Here is a 27,392-nt window from a genome sequence, read left to right as displayed (position 1 = left end):
AAGGGCCAGTGATGTCACACGTGCAGTGCCGGGTCCCTTGAAGACACGTGTATCCATTTGCCTGCTTGGCCCGTACTCTTGATGGCGGGCGCACTGGCCAGTGCGTCGTGTGTTTCTCCTCAGCTGGGCACTCTGTGTCATTCCCTCTGCTCCTATCCTCACATCATCTGGCGGTCTTCACGCATTGCGCATTGGGTCTTCAGTGGGTGCTCACCACGACGGTTGTTCCCCCCTTGGTGCTGTGCTGCTGGGCTGTTGTCCCCGTCGGTACCAGTGTCTCTGCGCCGCTTCTGCTCTGCGGCCTGCTGCTGCGGGAAGCGCACCTCACCTCCTCTGCAGCCTGCGATGTTGGGCTCACGGCTTTATCCTGTCCCCTGGGCTCCTCTTGACTCGACTCTTCGCTGGGACGTCACCTGCACCTCCCGTACTCTGTGGCCTGCATAGCCGGGCACTCTTTGTGGGCCGCTCCTGGGTTGCGGTACGGGCTGCTGGGCTCCTCACACCCACCTCTCCTCCTGCGGGAGCGCCTCTTACGCGGCAGAGTAATCTTCCTCTCCCGTGTTGCTATCCTGTCCGCTCCGCTCTGCTGGACGCTCCTCGCCTGTCACACTGCTGGGCTCTGCGCACCCGTCTTGTTGGGCTCACTGTGCCCCCTCCGTCATCGACTGTGCATCATACAATCAGTTTAGTTCCATCAGCCGCATAGCGTAGGGTTCGAATCACTTCGTCGCCAGTTGTTGTACTCCTCACTGGGACCACCACATGGGGCCAACATGCACCTCTGCGCCCGCGAGCCCCGAGGGGGCCATCTCGTACAAAGACACACAGGAGACAGCTTAGGAAACAACCTCCTTTATTGCCCTCTACACAGATCTGTTCCCGGGCTCTAGTAGCCCCTCCTATTCCTCCCTGTCCCTCGTGTCAGGTCCTTCCTCTTTGACTTAAGGTGGTCCAGTATTTAAGGTGGCACGCTCGCTTTCACCCTGCAACACTTAGACTGCTCCAATCAAAGGCACGAGTTCGGAGGAACCAGAGTGATATTGGCGAGCAGGCACGTGTCAAAACTGCTGTATCCGTGTAGGAACAACTTTAGTAGATAGGTTGAGACTGTGCTATTACGTTCCTACATGAGTTGGCAGTCGGTGGATTTCTGAGCGCTTTTTCTTATCAGTTGTGTTCGCTTTACAGCAGTTGCTTAGTGTGTCCTTTTCGCCGCATGTGCTCAGCACCGTGTGTCGATGTTGCACAGTGGGCACGTCGGGCAGAGGGTGTGTTACACCGTTTTCCTGGGCGGACAGGCGTTTGCTATTCGTTGCCCCAGATGGCCTGAGGTGCGACCACTGGGTTAATTTACACATGTGTGCGGCAGCGGGCTCTGGACGCAGGCTCATGCAGGCACCGTCACCCGAGTGCCACTCTCTGAAAGTGCTGCTCGTCTCGTGAGCCGGAGGCTGACAGGGAGCGGCGACTTGTGCTGCGACTTGAGTGGGCAGACGGGGGTAGGGGGACAGTGCTCTCCGCTTCCCGAACAGTGCACAGGTTACTTGCGCCCCACCTCTCTCCTTACCGGCTGTGCGCCTACAGTTTTACAGTGAAGCTGCATACCACGGTTGGGGTCTGGGCTGTCTGCTCGGCTAATGGAGTCCGCAGCCTGCGCAGGGGATCTGCTGTTCCTTCGCTTCAAGTACGCCAGTAGTCCGCCATCATGCAGCTGCTGCCTCGGAGTCAGAAGCTTCCGTCGCAAGATCTCGTCCACCTAGAAGTATGCTGCGGTTTCTCTCAAGATTTTGCCTTGAGGGGCCTGGAGTGTTCAAATCAATAACGCCTGTTCAATACGTTAAATATGTTCCATTTTCGTAGTTGTTTCGCCGTGTCTTCAGGCCTGGAGAGGGAGACGTATAGGCTTAGGCTGCCATAACGTCTGCGCCCCCTGGTAGTCTCCCCATTCTTTCTTTTTTATGAATACTCATGATTTATACGAGATGTGCAAAACAAAATGAATCAATCAAAATAGAAATAATATGAATTGGAACCGTGTTACAAGAAAATGAGCCAAGACGTGCTTCAAGCCTAAGGGCTCTTCCTCAGGGATCCTAAGTACACTTCTGAGCAATATATGAACGCAACAAAAATTGTTGATGAGGATGGTAAAATAGATATCCAAAACAGTTGAGAATAAACAATTCAATTTCTTAGGTCCTATAGTTGAGATTAAGTTTATTCCATAATCACTATTCAGTTATAAGTAACTGCCCCTTGGGGCACGAATTTTCAAAACGAAACAATCGATACGCGCAGACAAAAACACTTGAAAATATGCCTCTCATTTACGAATCCTGTGCATAATGCGGAAATAAATTAACATATGGTGCGCCTCGTAACGCCTAGGTATTGTCCGCCTTTCTTAATTGATCCAGGGCATGGGGGAGTACAAATATGAAAAGGGTGCGGGTCCTCCTTTAGATTTCAGACTGAGACTCAAGTTCCGTCCACCATATTACCGTTACTGCTGGGGGAAGGGAGGGTGCAAGCCAGTCAGGTCATGATACAGCGGTAATTCCGCCGGTCATCCCAGCGGTAACGGTAATACCACTGGGGCGGAATTACTGCTGAATTTGCGCCAAACTCGTGGTGAGGTCTGGTGTTGTGTGATATATTACAGAGCTCAATACTTTTTTTCCCTTAATTATTTAATATACATTTTGTTTTGCGTAAACACTAGCCAACATCTGTCCATAAATAATTAACACTATACAGAGTCCTTACGATTTGGAACAGAACATTCTAAACAATAACTTGTGCTGTTTAAAATCTTTACTATTACAACCCAAAGTCTATAAGGAAAGAATCTCTCTTCACTTTCCAAATGTGAAAGCTTTCATTTTAAACCTTGCAAAATGTTTGAGTCCGAACTCTGAAATGGACCTGGATGAACTATTTGTACCGTTGTCCTAATACTAGGTTAGCCAAATTAGAAGAACAATTTTTTTTAACTCATTCTACAGTTCTTCCTGTTGATTCAGCATCAGCTTGTTGAATTGGCAACATGCATGCTCTGTCCAGTGAACGGTAATTCATTACCGATTTGCATATAGATTTGGTGGTTCTTAATCTTTGATTGTTTTCTGACTTCTATTTTAATGTTGCCCACTTCATTGTAATGTTCTTTTTAGATCTGGCACATATTGCTCAGCAAGCATTGCATACACTTAATCCTATGATGATGTATTTTTTCTATATCAGTTGCATTTCATGTTTCAAATCTGAAAGGCAGCGTTTGGATGTTCTTCTAAGCAAACGCTATCTCTAAGCGCGCAATTGCCAGGTGGAACCTGGTGTGCATTACTTTCTATGATGCCAGTTCTCGAGTACAGAGCCATCTGTGATCGAGTGTGTCCCCTTGAAGTAACAGTTTTATGTGCCGTCTGACCCAGGTAAATCCCACATCTGAAAACATTCAGGCATATTAATCAGGCCAGACACTTAGGGTTCAAAAAGAAATTAGCACTTGTTTCCTTTCTACCTCATGTCTGATACCAGGGGGCAAGGATAAGAATGCCCCTTCCAGGATGTTACCCCTGTGCAGTGGGGTCCAGTGGCCTTGTGGGCTCCACTCCTCTATTGTATCTTGTTGGATGTCCATACCTAGATGCTTGGAGAATACTTCTTATGGTATTCCTTCCTTGCATTCCCTTGGCAGTCACCCCAGTAGTCAAGATGATGCAGGATTGGGACCTTTGATAGTCTGTTCTGTGCCACTGGGATAAGCTTTGTTCTGACTGATGCTTCTTGTTGTGCTATGTGATGACACTGTGATTCTTTGTACTAATGGTGTGAGACTGTTGTGCCATACATGACAATTCTGTGAGATGCTGGTTTTCTCAACTCTGCTTTTCCTCCTCCACAGGACTACACTTGACCTTAGCTTCGAATATCGACCCTCATTCCTTCTCTGTCATCCATGGGAACTTCGGCCTACATTTTGGACACCGAGTCTTACAATTCAGAAAACAAAATGAAGCATGGTAAGATGAAGACTTAATGTATGAAGACTTGGCATGCATGAACACCAAAGCAATCAATTGGCTTAGTACTGTTATTTAGCTCTTTTCATCGGTAGGCTTGGTTAACTATTTCTTGTAAGCATTTTCTATTACCACTCATGTTAAAGGTTTATTGAAAAGAGACCATCGAGGCCAGCATTATGCCCTACTGATGGATTGTTGTCATAAACGCATTCTGCTACGTTGTTTTGCCAAGGAGGATCTAATTAATTCTAAAAATGTAATATCTAAGCCGGTTGCCAGGGGCTGCCTCACATGTTCCGAATGAATCAGTTACCCTTAGCTGCTAATATAGTAAAATGGTCAGCTAACGGCAGAAGATGCTGCCATTTTGACTGCCTCCAGGATGGACACCTAATGCATTTTATGTTCTTTTGTCCTGCTAACAATCACTTAAACTGGAGGTTTTTTAAGACGTTGCTGAGGCTTCATGGTTATACACGATGTAATGTTGCACTGCAAGCACTTTTAGAAGCCAACACTATTTCTGTCTGATTTGATGGGGGACCTCAATGTATGACGTGTTGTCTGTTGGATAGGGTTTGTGTTAATGGGGTGCCTTTGTAGCATTTCTCCCTCAATCTATAGGGAATGTGATGCTGGCGACTCCTAGGTAAGGGGTGGCTGTAAATTGGTTCCCCTATCTGTTAAGTGCATGAATGACAGGGTTTCATTCTTAACATGACACCTTGAAAAAATAGACGGTGTGGTTAGGGTTTCTAGTAATGGTGTCATTTATTACCATCGTCCCCTCAACTGTCTGCATCCTACCCAATAAGATTTCTTAATGTAAGAGGACTTATTAGAAAGGTGATTTAATACCCACCAGCCCATCTAACTGGTTATTCCAAGCTTTCTCTGTGATGGAATAGAGAGTTGTCTAACTATGGAAGGGGTAGCTCTGTTTTTAGGATTCTTCTGTCAGGAAGGTCTTGCACATTCCCATCTAATCCAGAGCGCTTTCTTTCCTTTAGGATTATTGTGGGTGCTCCAGGTGAGCAGAACACCACAGGTAAAATATATCAATGTGACTCAGAGAAGGGCTCCTGTGAGACATTAAAAGGTAAATGCCCAAGTGACACTATCGATCAGTGAACCTGAACCCTAATCCACAGTGTCCATAGTCATCACTGTGTTGTGTCCCTGTACTGTCTGTCTGTCTCTCTCTCATTTCTCTTTCTCTCTTTCTCTCATTATCTCGCTATCTCTCTTTGTTCAATCTTAATGGTAATGTAATCACTGATGACCCTATGCAGCATACACGGTTTAGTGGGAACAAAGGGTCTATTATCGATTACATATACGTAGACTCTGTGATGTTCTCAATATGTGAACATTTCTGTGTCAAAAATGCCTCAGAAAAGTGACCATAACATCTTGGCTGCTACATTTACTATTGAAAGGAGGGACGCACCTAAATCTGACCTTTGTGATGTAACTAGAAATATGGGGCTAAATAGAAAAAGGTGGCACACTATGAAAATAACCAGGCTGAACTCAGATTTGAATAAGAGCCTTGAGGATTGTTCCCCTGAGTGGATTTATGATTGATGAGTTCCATCCTTATCTAACTGGCCTAATTGATAGGTTTTTCCCACCCCTTAGGCCGGGCGAAATGGATAAAAGCGCCAAGACACACCGTCACAATTTGATCCATGTTTGGCAGAGTGGAAGCGCAACCTTCGGTTCCGCTACATTAAGGGGTTAAAACTGCCTAAAATATCCAGTAACCATAGGATCAGGAAAACTAAACTCGCATAAAAACTGGGATAGAAATGATCTTGCTGTAAGGCTTCAGAGAGAGGGAGACTCAATACTTGAACTCCTTAGAATTAAGGACTCGTTAGGCTCTTGGAATTTGATAAATGCAGTGGGAGGTGTTCAATCTAAATCCCAATTTAATTCCATTCTGGAGGCCGTTTGGGTCGACCATTTCACCTCTATATACACTAGAAACTATGGTACTTTGATGGGGCTATTTAGCTCAGACCACAGAAGTTTGGACTTGGGTGAGATTTCTCATGAAGAAGTCGAAGACTGTATCAAGAGGCCAAGTCGATCGAGGGTAGGTGGACCAAACAGGCTAACTAACCTGTTGTTTAAATCTAATCCCGGAAAATTGCCAGTTTTGTTGAACAATTTATTTAATGACATCTTAAGGACAGGCAGATTTCCAGTCACTTGGTCTACCTCCTTTGTGGTAGCCATACATAAAAAGGGAATGAGAATGGACCCGAAAAATTACCGTCCGATTATGGTTATGGAAGCGAACTCGAAAATATGTGTTTCCATTATCCTCTCACATTTGTGTTTGTGAGCCAAAGAGGTAGGTAGGCCAAAAAGATTCCAGACAGGCTTTTGTAAAAAGTAGGGGACTGGCCTGAATGGTTATCTGGTTAAATGCTTACAGTAGTCTGCTTGCCTCACGGATTGTGAGCATATATATTTGGCATCAATCAAACCTTTCTAATGCTTTTGATCTTGTAAGCCACCCCCTTCTTTGGACCAAGCTACATGCTTGGGGAAAACCTGATAGCCTTCTTAAGATCTTGGTGGAGCTTCACAGCAACTCGACCATCCATGTGCGCCTAAACGCAGCGTGAGCTCTGTCAAGAAAGATTCAGACAACATCAGGCCTAAAACAGGGCTGCATTTTGGCACCCTGCCTTTTTAATTTGTATGCCTCAGACCTCAAGGGCTATTAAATCAAGGAATCGTTTGCTCCCCCTAGATTGGGTGATACAAAAATCAATGCAATGGCCTATGCAGACGATTTTCTTTCATTTGACCAGACTCCCTGAGGTCTGCAAAGGTTGATTGATACCTTTCATAATTATGCAGAAATCAGTCTCTTAAAGGTGAACCTTACTAAAACCAGGATAATTAGTTATTCAGTCTCCCAGAAGTGTTGGAGTTACACCTGGTTCATGAATAAAACAAAGTTGCTTTACTCACACAAATATGACATATCTGAGTTTCCCCATCTTAGACTCATCTAGTAAACTTTACCTAATGGACTTCATGAGGACTAAGACATTAATGCTCAGTAGCCAGTTGTTAAAGATTGGAACAATGTATGGAGAATTCTCCGTATTGCCCCTGCTTAAGTTCTATGAGGGGAAGATTGTTCCCAAACTGCTACATGGAGTGGAAGTTTTTCCCCTCTGGATTCTGTGTAAACTTCCTCTTATCGAAAGGACTTATTTGGAGGAAAGCCCTTCACTTGCCAAACTGTATCCCCATATCAGTTATTAGATATGAGCTGTGTTTAAAATCATTTGGAGTCTGTTCATAATGGAGAGTCTTATTGTTGGATCGTTTGTTAATAGACCCCCCACAAGGATACTCTATATGAAAATGTACAACAATACATGCAGCACCCAAGGGAACACTGTGTTAAGATTCTCAAAGTACATGGTACAAATCTGCTTCAGGATCTAGACTTACATAAGGGTGATCTCATTGCCAACCCTTGTCTTGTGAAAAAATATCTTTTTAGATTAGATTGGGTGAAAACAGTCAAAGATACCCATGCCTATCGATCCCTAAATCCCCTAGTTGGAGATCATAAGCGTATGGGGATAGTTGCCGATAAGAATATAAGTAGTGATATTTTATGGTTTAGACTGGATATTTGCCCCACAAGCAAATACAGGTCCGTAGAGGCATTATCACGAAGTAAAATGCCTCTTTTAAACTGCAAGGATTTCACTGCTCGACAGTCCAATTTTTTTGGGAAGATAATCTGTAACTTTGATGAGGTGGTGCAAAACTCGTCTGCTCGTTTGGCCGTTTGGTCATGCTACCCCTGTACTGCACAGCCTTCATTGGCTAGCTGTGGCTGCAATAATTTTTTAAAACCATGTGCCTTGTTCATCGGGCCTATTATGGATCTGCAGCGTCTTATTTTTGTGAGAAACTTGTTATGTACGCTCCCTCACAGAACTTGCGTTCAGCAAATCAGCTATTGCGGTGTGTCATCAGTTTTTCAAGACTTACCATTGGGGGACGAGCCTTCCGGGGCGCTGCTCTGACCTTGTGGAATCTTCTTCCTTTGACCCTGCGCTCCATCGTCGATCACTTGGCCTTTAGGAAAGCGCTTAAAATGCATAATATTTTATTAGCCCACTTTCCTGATTCCTCCCCCCCCCCCTTTTCTGGTTGCGTTTCTTCCCTCCTTTTGAATTCTGCAGACCTATAGCACCAGGATACCCTTGGGTCTTTGTTGCGCTTACAAAGTTTTGATAATATAACATAACACATTTCTCCCCTACCTCCCATATTGAATTAGCACCCATCCTTCACAGTGCCAGCCCATCTTGCACTCCTATCGACCCTTTTGCTCCCCCAATAGTCAAAGACTTAGGGCCTCATTACGAGTTTGGAGGCAGCCATGGAGCTATTAGCTCCATGGCTGCCTCCAAACCAGCTTCCTTTACCGGGTTCCTGCAATGGGGACTTACCGGGTTACTCCGACATAGGAGGACCCGGTAAGTCATCCTTGCAGGAACCATTCCCCATTCCCATTTGAGCCCCCTTAGGGCTCAATGGGAATGGGGAGGGAGGTAACAACAGGCACATTATGTGTGTCCCGTTGTTACCTCCCTCTTCCCCTCGCGGGACCCGGAAAAGACGTCTGGTTTGACCGACATCTTCGACCGGATCATTAAATGCCTTGAAGATAATGGCCATGGAGAGCCACGTCAATCTGGCATCCGTAGTAAACACTCCACCGAGGCTGCACTCATGCAAGTCTCCAACTTTCTCTTTAATGCTCAACACTCCAAACTCTCTCCTATACTCTGACTACCCTGCCTTCTCTTCCTTCCTCCTCTGCCAATCCTCAGGCACCTCGAACACTTCTGCAGGGTGTACCTCTGGCCTGTACCCCTCCCCGGAAGTCCTTCAAATGTGGCAACCTGCTCCACATCACTACTCTCAACTCTCGTTCAGCTGTCAAACACTCCTCTGGCATCTGCCATCTCTTGGAAGACCTTGACTTGGTTCATGGCCAGTTCAGTCATGAGTTTCGACACTCTCCTTCACGATGGCTAAAAGATCCAATCCGAACCCAGAACCAACTGTCCAGGTGGGGCTGTAGCCTTGATTTTCCCAGAGTGGATCCCTGCTTCTATCATTCCAATGCAGCACTACTCCTCCTTTGAATGCCTGTGGGCACTATCTTATCCCGCCTGGCCAGATATATATATATATATATATATATATATATATATATATATATATATATATATATATATATATCTCCTCACAATGCAGGGCACACCCTGGATTTTCTGATCTCCTCAGACCTCCCCTTCTCTAACCCTTTCACCACTCCTCTCTCTTGGAGTGATCACTTTCTCCTTTCTTCTCACCTTTCTCTCTTCCGCACAGGTCAAGCTCCACGAGGCGTGTGTCAGTTGAGGCTTTTGCTGCTACTTTCTCTCCTCCTCCTGCACCATTGGTGGACTCAAACACTGACACAGCCCTCTCTAACCTTCATCTCTGTATCTATAACACTCTGGTTGTCCTTGCCCCTGTCATGAGGATCGGCTTGAAGCCCAAATCCAAGTGCAACTCTTGGTACGATTCTGACCTCACCGCCCTTAAACGCAAGTGTAGAGTGGCAGAGACCAAGTGGAGGCCCTCGGGCGCACCCCCATGACCAACTGGTGTGCTGCCTGCTCCAAAGGCAGTACAGACTCTCTGTCCTCTCTAAGAAGAGACCCTACATCCAAGCCCGCATCTTTGCAGCATCTAACAACTCGGATGAACTTTTCAAAATCTGCAAGGATCTGGACAATCCTGCTGCAGTCTCTACCTCTCCTGTTCCCTCCCAGGCCCTCTGCACAGCCTTGGCCTCTGATTGTAATATTGAAACTCAGGACATCCTGTCCACCCTCTCTTCCTCTACCTCCTCTTCCTCCTCTCGCACTCCAGGCCCATCTCAATCCGTCTCTCCTCCTGCTTTCTCCTCCTTTCCCCTGTTCAGCCCTGACAATGTTTCTAGACATGTCCGATCTATGAAAGTCTCATCAAAGCAGGTTCTCCCCTGCTCATCCAGAACTATCAAGGACCACATCGACACCCTTGCTCCAGCCGTGGCCGATTTCTGCAATCACTCCTTTGCCACTGGAGCTTTCCCCTCCTCCCTTAAGCACTCTCTTGTGCATCCCCTTCTAAGGAAGCCCTCGGCCGATCCTTCCTCTCCGGCTAACTATCGCCTGATCTCCATCATTCTTTACTGGGCAAACTCTTGGAAAAGCTGGCCATCTCCCAGCTTAATCTACATACTGAATCTGTTGGTTGCCTCCATGGCCATCAGTCTGGCTTCAGAGCTGCCAGAAGCACGGAAACTGCTCTCCTGAACACCCGTGAAGACTTGTTCTCCAATCTTGACTGTAATCTCCCTTCTTTCCTCATCCTCCCTGATCTATCCTCTGCTTTTGACACGGTCAACCATGCCATCCTGCTCAATTGCCTCAGGGACAACCTTGATATTACTGATCAGGCCCTGGCCTGGTTGACCTCCTTTCTCACTGACCGACCCTCTCAGGTCCAACTGGGGTCTTCCCTCTCTGCTATCTCTCTCTATAATGCATTTATGTAGCATTAAGCCAACAAATAACTTTTTGGTTGTCTATCTGTTCTTAGAGACTAAAGGAATTAACTAATCAAGTCAGGGACAGGTAGCTATTTAGGACAAAGCCATCACATTAAGTTTTACAGACAAATCTAATCTGTCCTAATATATGTGCCACATTGAGCTATATTGTTCAAATTCAGTTCATTTTTCTAAACTGCACTTTTTGTATTCTGTTAAGTATTGCTTGACGTCTATCTGGAATATACCAGCTCCAGTAAATCTCCTGTGTTTCATATATTTGTTACATTGAATATATTATTTTTAACCACAAAATTATTGTTCCTTGTTGTTCTTTATATATTTGTTATGTCTCTGTGGACTTTACTATTTCTAAGTGTCACTGATATAATAAAACTTTGTCTGTATATGCTCTAGAGTTTTCTATTCTGTTTATATTAGCACTAACACGCATATATTGCACAAGCAGAGCATGATAGGTACCATATCCTTACCAAATTATGTGATGGATTCATTACAGCAACCAGTTCAGTAAATGCTGGTAGCCTATAAACTATTTGATTAATTGTATCTACACGGGAACACCCCATTGTCTGTTTTCAGTGTTCCCCAGGGGTCCAACCTCTCTCCCTGGCTCTTCAACCACTACCCGGCACCTCTTGCCCACTGCATCACTACTTTCTGCTCAAATGTTCAATGCTATGCGGATGACACTCAGCTCTCTTTCAGGCTCCCCTCAGCCACCTCTGCTTTTTCTCTTATACCAGACTGTCTGGCCTCAATTCAGGATTGGTGTGCCACGATTGATCTCTGCCTTAATGCCAATAAGAATGAGATACTCCTCATTTGGACATCCACTGCTTCCTTTCCTCTCTCTGCCCGTCCACTCTGGGCCCTCTTCCTGCTCCTCCCTGTGAGGCTAAGAACCTTGATGTCATCTTCGACTCCATCCTCTCACTCTCCTTCTATCCTCACATCTCTGACGTCTTTAAGAAGTCAGACTATCAGCTGCACCTCCTCAGAGGTATTCTTCCTTTTCTCACTTTCCCCCAGAAGCTCACTGTCTCCAGAGCTCTGGTCCTCTCTAGACTGGACTATTGCAACAGCCTCTTTCTAAATCTTCCTGCCTCTACTCTTCGACCTTTAACTTATCCAGAACAGGACTGCGAGACTTGTCCTTGGACCCAAGCCCAGGGATCTTATCTCTTTAGCTCTGAAATTTCTTCACTGGCTCCCTGTGGCTGCAACGATCAACTTCAAGACCCTCTGCATTGTCCACAATGCTTTTTGGGTCCTGAGACCTCTCTACCTCCAACTTACTGTTCCAAAACATCTTCCTTTTCAAGCTCTCCACTCATCCACCTCTAACTCTGACAGTCAGAAGCTTCTCCAAGCAGAAAGTTGGGGGAAGATCTATCTCCTCGGCTGGGGCCTCCCTCTGGAACAGCCTCCCTGCCTCTCTCAAACTTGAGCAGAACCACCTGTGGTTTGAGAAGAAACTCAAGACTTTCCCTTTGGCTTCTGCTTTCTCTCTTCCTCGCCTCTACTGATGCACCTGACTGCTTCGCGCACTGGTCACCCTCTGAACTCGGGGCAAGGCTCCTGCCTGTCCAGTTGCCCTTGCACTGCCTCCGGGCTCCCCAGCACTCGAGGGTCTGTACCTGCAACCCTACAGTCCCTTCTCTCTGCACTTATGAGCCACGCGCTGGCTGCACTTGTGAGTTAAATGCACTTCCTCCTTCCTTCCCCCCGGCACTTCTCCCTTTCTCTCTTCCCCGTACTTGCATGATCTGAATGACACAAGGCCTAGTAAGATCATTAGTTTGTCCTCCTTGTTTCCCCCTCCTTGTCTTGTCGCGCCTATAAACACTTGTGTGCAGGCACGTTATAAATGCCACATTATATCTTATATCATATCCTTTTGGATCTTTCTGACACTTTCAACACTGTCAAACCCTCTTCTCTCCCTCTCATTCTTCAGGACCTTGGTTTTTGCAAATCTCCTCATACATGGAAAGTCAATCCGTTAAAATCCTTTGGGACCTTCAAACCTCTTAGCCCACCCTTCGCCCTGTCAGCATTCTGCAATGATCAGTCCTTGGTCTGCTGCTGTTCATCCCCTGTACCTATGCCCTAGGAAGACTTATCTCACCCGTTGTCTTTCACTATCACATTTTTGTTGATGACATTCAAATATTTTTCTCCTTTCCTCCTTCACCCCAGCCACCTCGACTGCAATTCATCACTGAATGGCTCTCTGCTGCCTCATGCTGAACGCTTCAAAAACTGAAGTCTCACAGCTTCCAATGCCATCTCCTGCCCACCTGACCTTCTTGCTTTGGGATCCTCTTTGATAGCAACCTGCGACTGCAACAATTAATCAATGGCACTGCCTCTACTGCTCGTATTAACCTCCTCAACATTCAGAAAATGTGTCATTTTCGTACTAATCACTCACAAAAATTTGAATCGCCATCTCGTGCTCAGCAAACTTGACTACTGTTCAAACCTACTCCTTGGCCTTCTTCTGTACTCGTTCCTCCCTCTAAGTGCTCAACTTTGCTAGCTGCACTCTCCACAACCCACCCAGATCCTCTCAACTTTTACCTATCATCAACATGCTGGTTGGCCTTCCATCCACAAACGTTCTCTTTTCAAGTTCCTTCTCTTAGTCTACAAGGCTATCAATGGTTTTGCTCCTCAATACCTGTTTGATTCTATCTCAGTTACTCACATGTTGTTCCCTCCGATCCTCCTGTGCAGTCAAACTCACTGCCCTATATCCTCCCTGTGCCTCCTCTCACATCCACTCTTTCTCCCTACTTGCCCCGGTCCACTGAAACACACTGCCCATAACAATCACCAATTCCAGCCCAACTGTGGATCTCTTCAAAGCTGGACTTAAACTTCACTTATTTGCTAAAGATGGAGCTCCCTCTACTCTTGCCCCATCCTCCCTACCTGACCCCACAACTGCCTCCAGCGATGCTTACTAATGTAATTGTGAATATTTAAATAGGACTTCTCTTTAGATTGAAGCATTTGTCCCCTTAGATTGTTACTTTTTTTTAAGTCACTTGTTTTCTCAAATATATTTTTTTCTGTTTGTTTTGTTGTGTCCCTGGTATATGCCCCATCTTTCTACACCCTCATAGACCTGCTCACCACGTGTTCTCATTTTTGTGCTATTGTAAAGGCACCCCTTTTTGGGAATGCCTCCACCATCTGTAAATGTGTTATCCCTTTTTTCTGATCGAAATTGACATGCCTGTTCTTCAAATAAATAGAAATACATTCCATGGCACTTTGTCCTCCCTGCTTATCTCTCTGTTGGATCCACTGCATGTTGCCTTTACTTTGTCCTCTTGCATATGTGATACTGTCTGTGGTCCTCATGCTCTCCTGTTTCCATTTGCAGACACAGACAATATCCATACTCCCCACCTTGGATTGACCTTGGAAGATGACCTTGATGGATTGCGATTCATTGTGAGTATATAATTGGGTTGTTAAAGTAGTGTCACTCCACCAGCCAGTTGACCGCATATGTGTTTAGAGAGTGGCTGTCTCCTCACACAGCACCGTTCCCTCTTCCCTCCATCATTGTTACTAGTATAAAGGCTTTCATTGGAAGGATGTTGTGCACTGGTTTCTGTATCCTGTAATGCTCCTGAAATGTCCATGATGTACTCCTGACCATATACTGCTCAGACTGACATCACAAAGGCCTGCAAAGTGCAGCCTTTTTTCTCTGGCAAGGTGATTTCAGATGCAAGCATGCTGCAGGAAAATAATGGCAGCAAAGTATATCTTTGTGATCATAAGTTAAATATGTGACCCTATCACCGTAGGTTTACCTGGTCCCTCTGAGGCCACAGATAAAGATTTGAGTGACCAGTGCTCTGAAAATATAATAAGGAGCTCATATATCTTGATAGTCATTGCTCCTCCTTTTGTTAATCACATCTATTGCTATGATGGTATGACTTGTAGGGCTCCTGCTCTGGCGCTAAGTAATTCACATTTAGATGAGAAGAGTTGACACACTCCAGTGAGGAGCAGAGAGTGTGGTGATGGAAGCAGGGGCCAAGCTATTGTTCCTAGGGTTTTATCTCATCATCAAAAAGAAAGTGCCAGAAAGTGGGCTATGGCAGGTTTACAGATTTTGGGTTATTTGTAGTCTATGAATTCAGTCACCCTTGGGAATGCTTTTAGTTTACTGTTCTTAGGTAATTTTCACTGCCCCCAAGAGAAGTTTGAAACACCACTAATCCCACTCTGCCAAAGCCAACAGGACTTGGTGGAAGCCTTGACAAGCCAAGCAGCATCAGTCACCAGATGAGAACACTGGAGAGAGAGCACTGCTTTGGGAGGTTGGAGTCAGAAGCATTGAAAGGGTGTTCCCATTTGGTCTCTAATCCCATAAATATTTTACTGTAAGCAGGCATCTACTTTAATGAGCAACAGAGGACATCTTGCGCCTAGCATAACCACAGTGGAACCTGAGCTGGCTTGCAGGTGCCAATAAGTAAAGACCCAGGGCTCACCAAACTGTTTAGAAAAGCTGCTTTAAAAAAGCAATTGCAGGGTTTCAGCAAAGATTCAGCACGCTCAAAAAAAGGCGCACATCAGAAATGTGCAATACAGTAGGATGAACTCCAGTAGGCATTAACGGCTGAGTATAGGAGATTCCTATTCACCAGACAACAGGCTTCTGAGCCCATTGTCTCTTAATTAGTCTGCTAAACGTATAAGTACCTTGTGAGCAATAGGGATGTGGGGGCAATGACATGGATTACTATTGGGTACTGGTACGAGGAAAAGGGATGTGAGGGCAATGATATGGATCACTAGTGAGGTAATGGGATGAGGAAGAGGGATGTGGGGGTAATGACATGGATTACTCTTAGGTACTGGGACGAGGAAGATGGATGTGGGGTAATTTCATAGATTACTGTTGGGTACTGCTACCAGGAAGAGGAATGCAGGGATTATGACATGGATTACTATTGGGTACTGGGACAAGGAAGAGAGATGTGGGGATAATGACATGGATTACTATTTGGTACTGAGATGAGGAAGATGGATGTGAGGGTAAAGGCATGGATTACTATTGGGTGATGGGATGAGGAAGAGTGATGTGGGGGTAATAACATGGATTACTATTTGGTACTGGGTTGAGGAAGAGTGATGTATTAATATTGAGTTACTGGGAAGAGGAAAGGTGGTTCTACTCGTGTTCTAACCTTGGCACTACTCTCTTGTACCTTCTCACACAAAACAAACACCTTCCACCTTGTTGGATCCTTTCTGTGATTACTTTAAGTATGTATCTCTGAAATCAGACACCATGACCATGTTTACATGTTCAGCAGACTCTCTCCTGCACATCACAAGGCGCCATGTTAACCACAGGTCACCATCACCATAGTAATCTACTCTTACCTTTAATCATGCTGTTTTTACAACATACCATGAGGCATGGTAATGGTATGATAATATTTATTTGTAAAGCACCTATACACAAAGCAAGTGTTTCAAAGTGCTCAAGGAGGGAGGGCAAAGGGGAAAAAGCAACGGTCATTCAGAGCCCTTGAATTTCTGAAGGATACAAATCTGCACAGGCAGAGTAAGTGCATATAATACAATTAACAGTGTAGATAACAGCAAATAGGTCTCATGACGATTCTGCAGTTTTTCCAAGTGCATTGAGGCACCACCATGCAAGGAGGGGGGGACAAGGGAAGACAGATAGATGAATCTTCAAGGCATGGTACGTTCAGATCGTGCAAGTGGAAGACGGTACAGGAGAGGGGGGGGGACAAGTGGCATCCACGTAACCCTGGAAGTTAGAGATGAAGGTGGCAATCACACATGCCAGGGCAGCCATGTAGACGTTGAAGAACCAAGGGGATAGGTTAGAACCCTGGGGAACGCCACATGTTGAAAGAATGATAGTAGAGAGAAAGGACCCAAGTTCCACCTGGGATGGTCGTTCGGAAAGGAAGGAGGAGGAGGTTAGCCACGCCAGAGCCTGACCTGTGATTCCCAGGGTGTCACAGAGATGTGCAATCAGAATGTTGTGGTTTACCATGTCAAAGGCAGAGGAGAGGTCAAGAAGAATGAGGAAAGAGGGGGTGTTAGTGTTGAGATTTGAGAACAGGTCTTCACGGGTGTTCAGAAGAGCAGTTTCCATGCCTCTGGATGCTCTAAAGCCAGACTCATGGTCATGGAGGCAACCAGCAGATTCAGTGTGGAGGGTTAGCTGAGAGATAGCCAGCCTCTCTGGGAGTTTGCCCAGGAAGGGGGTGATAGAGATAGGGCGATAGTTTGCTGGAATGGAAGGGTCGCAGAGTGTTTCTTAAGCAGAGGGTGCACAAGGGAGTGCTTACGAGAAGTTGGGAAAACTCCAGTGGCAAAAGAGAGATTGCAGAGATCAGTCAAGGCTGGAGCGAGAGAGTCAATGTTGTCCTTAATGGTTTTGGAGGGGCAGGGGTCTACCAGTTTGGATGAGGCCTTCATAGACCGGACTTGTCTGGCGACCTCATCAGGTGTGACTGGAATGAGAGAAGAGAGGAGAAATGGTGGAGGAGCAAAGGGAGGTTCCAGAAGTGTTGGCGTATGATGTGGTGTGGAAGTGAAAGAGGAAAGAATGTCTTGGGTTTTTTCAGTGAAGTGTGCGGCAATGGCCGAGCAAAGGTCCTGGTTGGGTGTGACAGAGGAGGAGGCTGCTGCAGGATTGGCCAGTTCCTTACAGACTTTGAAAGGTTTGGCCGTGTTTTTTGATGCCCCCGAGATGCAGACTTGAAAAAAGACTCTTTTTTTGGGGTGGATGCAGAGTCGATATTGCCTTTGAAGGAGGCGGCAGGCCAGTTTGTCAGAGGGTCCGCCTGACGAATTCCATTTCTGCTCAGCTGCCCTACACTTGCGTTTAAGGGCAGCCAGATCAGAGTCGTACCAAGAGTTGCACATTTTGAAAGGCTTCAGTCGGACCCTCATGACAGGAGCAAGAGTATCAAGGGTGCTAGAGATAGAGAGATTGAGGTTAGCGAGGGCTGTGTCGGGTGGGAGTCTGCCGTAGGAGTAGGAGGCGGAGAGTAGTTGGACGCGAAGGCAGCCACTGTCACTCTATTCATGGGTCTGATGACTTTGAAGCCGACTGGCCGCACCGGGTGTGCTGATGCAAGGGGAGAGGAGATTTTCAAGTGGGATGAGAGAAGAGAGTGGTCTGTCCAAGAGAGAGAGGTAGTGAGAGGGATAGAGAGGGGGATGTCGGTGGAGATGAGAGCATCCAAAGTGTGGCCCGCTGTCACATAAGGTGCGGAAAGGTCCTAAGGAGTCAGGAGAGTCCAGATGGATGTTGAGGTCACCCAGCAGGAGGAGTTGAGAGGAGGAGGAGAGGAGAGAGGAGGCCTGGTCAGCCCATTCTGAGAAGAGAGTGGACTGTCCTGGTGGCCGATAGAAGGTGGCCACAGGGAGAGAAGATTTAGGAGAGAGTGAGATCCTGCAGACTAGGCACTCAAAGGAAGTGTAGGCCTGAGTGGGAATGATGGACACAGGTATCCATTCTGGGAAGATCAACGCCACTCCCCCTCTTGACCTCTTGGACCTGGGAACAGAGAGGATCTTGTATCCTTCAGGGTGATTGTGTCAAAGCTTGTGACAGAGCTGTCCTTGAACCATGTCTTAGTGATGGCGAGCACATCAAGATGCATGCGGTAAGGAGGTTGCAGATGTCAGACGAGTATTTGAAAACAGAGCGAGAGTTAAGCATGGCAATATGGAGCAGCTTTCCATCTTTGAAGGTCTTCCACAGAGGGGTGCAAGGGACGGTACCCCCTCCACCCTCCCCCCCGAGAGAGCCAGAGGGATAGTGGAGGATGGCGGAGGAGCCAAGGCCGACATGGGAGCCAGGAAAGTGAGGCCAGGCAAGGGCGCCTGTACAGTGGAGGAGGAAGGCATAGTAGGAAAGGGAGCCTGTGCAAAGCAGGAGGAAGGCACAGTGGGCAAGGGAGCCTGTGCAGAGGAGGATGAAGGCACAGTGGACAAGGGAGCCTGCGCTGAGGAGGATTGAAAGGCGAAGTAGGAGCCTGTCGAAGAGAAGGTTGGGTTGAGGACCCTGAACCATGATGGTTCCATTCCGATAGACATTAATGATGACGCTGGAAATGGCGAAGAGGTCAAGGAGGACCTCCCAGCAGGTGCCGCCATTAATGGGAGAAAAGGAGAGAGAAAGGCGACTATGTACCGGGTCCATAGGTCGGGTGAGTTAAAGACAAAGAGGATGTCTGTGAGAGTCTCTCTGGCGGAAGCAGTGATATAGGTGTCTGCAATAGGAAGGCCTGGGTTGGACCCAGTCCAACTTAAGTCCTGCTTAAGTTTCTTAAAGGTCCTTCTTAAGTTTTTTCCGACCAGATTTAGTGATAAGAGAGGGATAGGAAAAAGGGAAGCAGTTAAAGAAGATTGGAGAGATAAATAGCGACATAGCTAGCTGCAGTGGTGTTGAGGACACTTACCAGGCTGATGTACTGAGGCACATGGAGGGAGGTGGGGAGGGGGGATGTGGGGCAAAATACAGGGGGTGGGGGACAGAGGGTACGAGGGGGAGGCACTGAGGACAAGGATGGACGTACAGGATGTACTCCTAATGCAACGCTTTTTATGAAAAGGTAGTAAAGTAACAGTGTGCACCCAGCAAAAAACGGTTTTAAGGAATACTAACAGCACGTACACAGCCAAGTTCGAATTTAGCTAAAGCAGAAAGAAACATAGTGCAGCAAGTGCACACAGCAAATTTGATGCTAGGCTAAAGCAGAGAAGGTGTGTTGGAAGTGTACACAGCTAAATTTGAGTTTGGGCTAAAACATTAAAATTCAAATTTTTTAAAAGGGGCCTGCAAACTGTGCAAGGCAGATGGAACACAAGCAATGCTAAAACAGCCTCTGTTGCAACTCAGAACATGACGTTTCTCTATGTTAATATGCAGGTGCAGTGTTACTCTTACGCCACAGCCTCAACCTACGTCTCCTCTAAGCTCTAAAGGCAGGGTCTGCTCTGTGAACTTTTCTTCTTCCTATTCTCCAATCAGCCACCTGAGCAACTCAATCCCATTGGGGGAAACATATGTGCTAGGTTTTCAGCACCCAATCGAATTGTGTCAGAACACATAGGACATGTGCTCAGAATGCAAGAAGATGAAGCATGGGACCACATATTACCCTACACAACCCTTTCCCATGGCACTGCCACATGCATGCTTGACTAACACCAACAGAGGCTTGTCACCCTGCCAGTTGTGAGGGCGCAAACTGGTCAGCAAAATAAACTGTAGCAGAAAACAAGACATCATTATTAAAATATAAACAGTAATCCTTCCCAATTCTCCTTCATATGCACGATACACTGTCTGCTTCCCAATGCTGATGAGAATAAAATCTGTGGACAAAGGAACACTCATGCTGATATTGTGACCGGAAAGTAAAGCATAAAGAAGTGAACAGGATAGGGATGCAAATCCAAAAGTAACAGAAGATTCACAGACTGCAATTCTCATATGGTATCCAAGCATGAAAGTATTCTTATCTATCTCTTCTTGAAGCTTCAAAGGAACCAAAACAATAACTAAATACATGATTAGAATCACTGCTCGGAGCAGTTATGTTTTATGCCTTTGCCTACTTCCTGTTTTCAAAAGGTGATGATTCTATTTGTGGGGCGGTGGAAGAGGAAAGCCCTGCTTTAGAAGTATGTTTTTACCTTGAATAACCTTCCTGTAAGGCTATGGTGTGTGTGTATGTGTATAGAGATGTTTTTAGTAGTTATTATTTGAAACATTTATTTCGAATGGATTGTGTCCTTCCATGTATGCCTCATCTTATGATATTTCCATATCCAGCTTCAGCTGCTTCTGAATATTTTTACGAGCAGAGCGAGCTGCATGTTGATACCTGTTGTCTCGTCGTTCCTCCGACGCCTCCGTCTCGATGCCAACGTCATCGATGGTATAAAGCGCGCGCAGCGACCGTTGGCTTCAGTTCCGTTATTTCCACGAAAGTTATTGCTTCGGATGTGGTACGCTTCGGTTCCATATTGAGAATCTTCGAATATATTGTTGAAAATGGCATCATCATCGGCGTCTTCGACTCCGGGATCGGGGTTTAAGAAGTACCAAGATTGTGGAGCCAAGATGTCCCTTATGGACCCCCCCATTGGGTGTGTCTGTGGTGCCTCGGTTCCTCTCACGCTACCTTCGACTGTAAGGCCTGCCTATCGATGATGGCGAAAGCCCTGAAAGAGCGAGGAGTAAAATTAGCAGTAAGAGGGTCAAAATCCCCTTCGGCCCCGTCAAAAAAGGTGTCTTCACTCGAGTCGAGAAATGTTTCTCCTCGTCGTAAAAAGACAAAGGTCGAGATCATGCAGTGGTTCTCGCCACTCGTCATCTTCACGACGGTCAAGGAAAAGGCACCATAGATCACTGTCTTCTTCGTCGAGTTCTTCCCCAGAATGGGTTAAATGCCCGACCAAATCGGCCTCTCCAGCTGAATGGGAGAAGTTCATAGTTTAAATGATGCACGTTTTTAAGAATGTGGCCTTGACCCCCTCAAAAACTACTCATGAATACCATGCCCAGCTCAAAAGACTGATTGGAGATTTCAACTGTAATGATATAGTCCAATGGTAATAGAAGGTTTATGGTAGTGCCCTAGTTAATTTATAGATTCACCAGCAACAGTGGAATGACATAATTTAAACTTGTCATTACTCCAACCATGATTGGCGAAGTAAAGCCCAAGTTTATAGCCCAATAACAAAGTGGGATTCACAGTCATTTGAATCATAGAGAGAATAGTGTCTCTTGGCCGAAATTATTGTATTAGTCCCATGTTGGTTGGGTCAGCAAGGTGTGATTGTTGAGCCAGTTGCTGAACACAGCAGCCACATGTATTTGTAAACCGGGTGTCTTATTTTGCAATATGCTCGCGTGGGGGTCTAGTGTCTCTGTCCCCTACGCGATACTGAGTAAGTGCAGGGGATTAGTGTCCCTACTTGGTACATGCGTGGGCAACTGCAATTTGTGAGACTAGTGTCTCATAACGTGTGTGTGGGATGGAGGCACCAGTGTACAGCACCCATGCGCGGCCTATGAGGCTTCTATTTAAGGTCAGTGTCGGCTCCATCTCGGTTGTGCGGAGCAGACCATTGTGGATACACGGACAGCGCTATTTGGATCGCTATATTGGTAAGATGTTGGCGTGGTACACTTTTCAAATTATTTTTCTTTTAATGGCAGCATTATTTGGCCAGAACAGTAAGGGGTATTTATTTACAGCAAACTCAGTCTTGTTAATTTGTATTATAATTTTTAGGTTCAGGAAGAGCACATCAGTGTTAAGCAGGCATTTGGAAACAGCCCATTAAAACTGTGAAAATGATTCAGTTAGGAAGGTAAGGGGTTGTAACCTTCAGTTGTGTGTCATTCAAGATTCTCTAAATGTCTGGCAATATACTGATATATATTTTATTATAGATCATTCGATTGATTTTGGACACCAGTCCATTAGTAAACTGTACAAGCAAGATATGGGAGAAAGGTAAGATTATACCTCTCCAATGCCAAAATAGTAAGATGCATGGCTTGTTGTTCACATGTTAAGTGTAGCCCCCACGTGGTGGAAATACAAAGGGAGTTATCAAGGACTGCATGGAGGACATGTAGATGTTGGCGACATGAATTCACTATAGGTGGTTGCTCTATAGCGGTATTGGATTATATAGGAAGTATTGAAATTTCGATAGATGTGGTTAAAATGCACAAAGATTTAAGCACGCGGGACACTGTGTTTTATGTTTATATCACAAGGTAATAGAGTGAATGGATGTAATATGGAGGACAGGGATAGCAAGAAAAAAAGGATGACATATTGATGTAGATATATAATTTCTTCTTTTTCTTCTACGTCCACGCTTGAAAATGTAACCTTATCCCCTGGTTGTGGAAAGATCCCTATTCACTTATTATGCAGTATTTATATTATACATCTTTTTTTATTGCATTTGGAAATCCATGATTGTATTGTACAACACTCTATGTTGAATTTTTGGATTAATGTAATGTAAAACAGGTGACATATTGTCCCTGAAGAAAACCTGTGTTCTAAAGGTCAAAACACGTGTTGGCTTTATACCGATCACCAATAGAAATTAAATAAGGACTTGAAAACAGAACATCTTATTGAGATTTCTCATTTGCAAGAATCAAAAAGGATTACAACTGTTAATTAACACTGATTGTTTATTTGGAAAGAACTGAAGATATGTCCATGTGCAGTGGATAAACCAAGACATTTGTTGACTTCAGTGTTAGGCTCATGAGGGGACCCTGAGTCTGGATTGGCAATCCTTGCAGCAAGGACATTTACTTGAGTAGATACAAAACCCAATTAATCTTGCATTAATTTTCAGTGGTTTGCGCATCAAAGTAGCAGTCCCCCCTGCCTCAGCCCAGTGAGGGTGCACCTGTTCAGGTAAAAAAACTTGACAAGAAAAAAGATAAGGTCAAGAACCGTGCCCCTTCAGGAACAAAAGCAGAGAAAAGACTCCTTGAGTGCGGTCAAAGGGTCCCTCAAGTCGAGACAAATCTTCCTCGAGGAAGAAGTCATTGGCGGCATCTGCGTTGAAAGACTCCTCATCGGACCGTGATAGGTTCTCGACGCCGCCGAAAGCATCAGACAAGTCCTCGATGTCGAAGCCCTCGACGTCGACTGTCGAAGCCCTCGACGTCGACTGTGTCGAAGATTTCGGCACCACCATCGACACCATCGAGGATAACAGAAAAGATATATACACCTTTACCAAGAAAGGACTTTTTTGAGTCACTTTCTTCAATTCATGAGGAAGTAGAACATTCTTCTGATTCACAACCTTTTCGTCTCCAATATGGAACACCTGCGGTCCCTGAGCCTTTGATCTCAGAGGAATCAAGGCTAAAAAACATACAGGAGTCCCTGCAGAATGCAAGTGGACTAGATATGTCCCCAGAATTAGAGTTTGGGAGACCAGACCCTACTGACCACGCTGAAGAATTGATTCTGGCAGTAAATAAAAAATTAACATCAAAATACAGGGCGTCCAGTAGTGACCCCAGTTACTTGACAAAGCATCCCACTCCTGAAAGTTTAGTGGTACAAGCTGCCACGTCAACCTCTAAACAGAACGCATACCCAACTATTCCCCCACACAGAGATGACAAGTGTTACAACGCTTTGGCCAAGAAGGTTTTTTTCTGTGGGAAGTAAGGCCTTAAAGTCAGCAAATGCTACCTGCACGTTGGCCAGATTCACTCACACTGTTTGGGAATGTGTAGCAATACTGGCTGATCATATCCCCGAAGGGGAGCAAAGGGACGGATTTTTAAATCTAGTCACGGATGGGAAAGATGCAATGTGCAAATCACTCCAGACATGTCTCGACACTGCTGACAGCATAAGCATGTCCATGGCAGGCAGTAATGTTATGCACAGACTTGCCTGGTTAAGAAAGTCTGGTTTTGCTCCAGATGTGCAGTCCAGATTGCTTAACATGCCCTTTGATGGTACACATTTATTTGGTAGCAAGGCTGACGAGGGCCTTGAGAAATTACAGATCTCTAAAGTGGCAGCAAAGTCGCTTGGTGCTGCTATTAGACAGCCATAGAATCGCCCCACTGGCACACCTTGGAGGGGTAGGTCCTTCTGCTTTTACTCCTCAGTTGGAAGGGGGAGAGGACTGTCCAATCAAAGAGGTCAGAAAAGATTTCCCTGTTGTGGACGGGGAAGAGGTACTAGAACCGCCCAGGCAGCGGCTGGTTTACCATCAGCCACTGCTCCGGCCGCCACTAAACCTCTATGATGTCTTAGTTCACAAGACCCCAGTGGGAGGCAGGCTGTCACTGCATCTGAAAGAGTGGCGAGGCATTACTTCAGATGCATGGGCACTGGAAACAGTTGCCCAGGGTTACTGCCTTCCCTTTCTAAAAAAGCCTCAGAGTCATCCACGGGGAACAGCTATTTCAAAGTTCCAGATCCGCTCCTTATGCAGGAAATATTAACCCTGCTCGAAAAAGGTGCTATAGAACCAGAACCTGTAGCGGAGAGGAACAATGGTTGGTACTCCCCTTACTTTCCAATTCCAATAAAGGATGTAGGATTGAGACCCATCTTGGACTTAAGAGACTTGAACAAGTTCCTCAGGAAGGACAAGTTCAAGATGGTTACCTTTTTCAGATCCTTCAGGCCCTCTAGCTTCAGGACTGGATGGTATCATTGGACTTTCATGATGCTTACTTTCATGTGCAATCCATCACAAGCACAGAAGGTACCTGAGGTTCGTTGTTGGCGGTTCTCATTATCAGTTTTGAGTTCTGCCATTTGGGCTGACCTCCGCCCAGAGGATTTTCACCAAGTTGATGGCGGTGGTGGCAGCGAGTCACAGGAGAGGCGGGATTGCTGTCTACCCCTATCTGGACGATTGGCTGATCAGGGCACGTTCTCCCGAACAGGCCCTGGAACATCTCAGCTCCACCTGTCACTCCCTTCACAGATTGGGCTTCTCCCTCAACTTCAGGAAGTCTCACATGATACCATCTCAAAAAGCTCCTATTCATTGGAGCAGTCCTAGATGCATCCCTGGGAAAAGTCTCACCACCAGAGGTGAGGGCACAAGACATTCTGCAGCTCATCAACAAATTCCAGAGTGCCCAGCTTCTCCCGGCCTTCTACTTTCTGAGGTTGCTCGGCCTCATGGCATCCTGAATTTTTCTAGTGCCAGAGGCGCGCCTGAGAATGTGATCTCTCCAGTGGGCTCTCAGGACTCAATGGTCTCATTTCTCAGGCAGGATGTCAAATCTCCTTCAGATCCTAAGTAGAGTCGATCAGAATCTCCTGTGGTGGGCCTGCGAGGACAACATTTTGAAGAGAGAACCATTTTGGCAACAATGGCCGGAGATAAAGGTAGTAACGGATGCCTCACTCACAGGGTGGGGAGCGCATACCAACGGCCTGACAATCAGCAGTCGCTGGTCTCCTTCAACCTGTTGCAGCTGAGGGCAATCAGACTAACGCTGAACGCCTTTCTGCCCTCTGTGGGGGGGAAGAACGTCCGGATAATGACAGACAACACGGTGGCCATGCACTACCTCAACAAGAGAGGAGGTGTAGGGTCACTAGCACTGTGCAGAGAAGCAATGCAACTCTGGATCTGGGCAATTCAAGAAGGAATCGCCCTATCAGCCGTTCACCTAGCCGGAGAGGAGAACATGACGGCGGATGCTCTTAGTAGGCAGAGCACAGTCTTCCATGAGTGGGATCTAGCTCAGGAAGTTCTTCAAGAGATCTTCACCCTTTGGGGAACTCCCCAAGTGGATCTGTTCGCGACCGGTGCAAACAGTACTGCTCAAGGGAATTTCCCCTAAGGGGAGCTCTAGGAGACGCATTCATAGTGGACTGGGATTTTCCACTCCTATATGCTTTTCCTCCAATTCCTGTCATTCCTCAAGTCATCAGGAGGTTGAGGAGGTTCAGGAAATCCATGATCCTAATTGCTCCGGATTGGGCCAGGAGGACGTGGTACCCGGACCTTCTGGACATGTCCATCTGCCCTCCAATACGTCTTCCACAAAGAGAGGACCTTCTCTCTCTTTTTCTCTTTTTCTCTTTTTCTCTTTTTCTCTTTTTCTCTCTCTCTCTCTCTCTCTCTCTCTCTCTCTCTCTCTCTCTCTCTCTCTCTTTCTCCTCCCTCAAGAGAGAGAGAGGAGGATCAGGTTCTACATCCAGAGACCAAGACTCTCAACCTTCACACATGGTTTCTGAGCGGTTGAGATACAAGGATTGGGACTTCCTGGAAGACGTAATGGAGATTTTGCTCTCGGCCAGAAGGCCAACAACAAAGTCCTTGCACCGCTGCTGTTGGAACAAATTTTGCAGCTGGTGCAGGGATAAGAATGAGGATCCATTTACATGCAGTACACCTATGGTGTTATCATTCTTATTACATCTGCTGACTTGGGGCTCCAGGTTGGTACAATCAATGGGTATCTTGCAGCGCTCTCTATTTTTAGACGCTCGTATGAAGAGGTATCTTTCTTCAAGATTCCCCATGTGATACAATTCTTTTTTTTAAACTTCTTTTTATTGGCATTTCAAGTTGCACTCAACTCAACATCAAATATGCATACATCTCAGATAGTAGAAATAAAACAACATAACCCCAAATCCCCCACCCCCCGGAGGATCTGAGTCCCTTGTATGATTATGTAAGCGGTTAAGTCGAAAATATGTCCAGAATCCTTATTTCGTAAGGGCACCATTGTTCCATGTAGTCCGATTGGAGGTAATCCAGTACCACCCCCCATTCCTTCCCGAAGGACCCGTTCGAGCCTTGCAGGTTATGCGTTAACCTTTCCATTGACACCAATGCCCACACCTTCTGAAGCCAACCGAACACCAATGGTGGGTCTTTTTGTTTCCACCTTTGTGCAATTGCAAGCCACGCTGCAATGACCAAGCCCATAAAGCTCCTCCATTGTGCCTTCGATAATGCTTTGGCCGTCTGGTCTCTTAGCCCGCAGAGCCATACCCTCTCCCCCATTTGGCCTGTGCTCGGGAAAATCGCCTGCATCTGGTTTCTTACTTCGACCCAGAACTTTTGGATCCCCTGGCAGTCCCACCAAATATATTTCCAGGTGCCCT

At 46.1% G+C, this 27,392-nt stretch overlaps 2 protein-coding genes across 5 annotated transcripts in view; one reads left to right on the top strand and one right to left on the bottom strand.

The window, feature by feature from the left end:
• Positions 1–27,392, top strand: part of ITGAL (integrin subunit alpha L) — a 1,445,000-nt gene that overhangs the window by 362,383 nt on the left and 1,055,225 nt on the right. Inside the window, exons 2-4 of one of the 4 annotated variants that reach the window (XM_069651639.1) lie at positions 3,908–4,025; positions 5,039–5,127; positions 14,087–14,157. In XM_069651639.1, the coding sequence (XP_069507740.1) occupies positions 3,908–4,025; positions 5,039–5,127; positions 14,087–14,157 (278 nt within the window). Of the gene's footprint in view, positions 1–1,008; positions 1,101–1,255; positions 1,763–3,907; positions 4,026–5,038; positions 5,128–14,086; positions 14,158–27,392 lie in introns of those variants that run through there. The other 3 variants (XM_069651642.1, XM_069651641.1, XM_069651640.1) reach the window with 3 other exon arrangements.
• The window catches only part of LOC138580798 (septin-4-like), a 1,149,755-nt gene that overhangs the window by 1,098,313 nt on the left and 24,050 nt on the right, over positions 1–27,392 (bottom strand). The window lies entirely within an intron of this gene.

The sequence above is a fragment of the Ambystoma mexicanum genome, chromosome 3p, assembly GCF_040938575.1.
Source record: "Ambystoma mexicanum isolate Mex_15411 chromosome 3p, UKY_AmexF1_1, whole genome shotgun sequence".
Classification (NCBI taxonomy): domain Eukaryota; kingdom Metazoa; phylum Chordata; class Amphibia; order Caudata; family Ambystomatidae; genus Ambystoma; species Ambystoma mexicanum.
The sequence above is the reverse complement of the archived record's forward strand: the minus strand, read 5'-3'. Positions and strand labels throughout refer to the sequence as shown.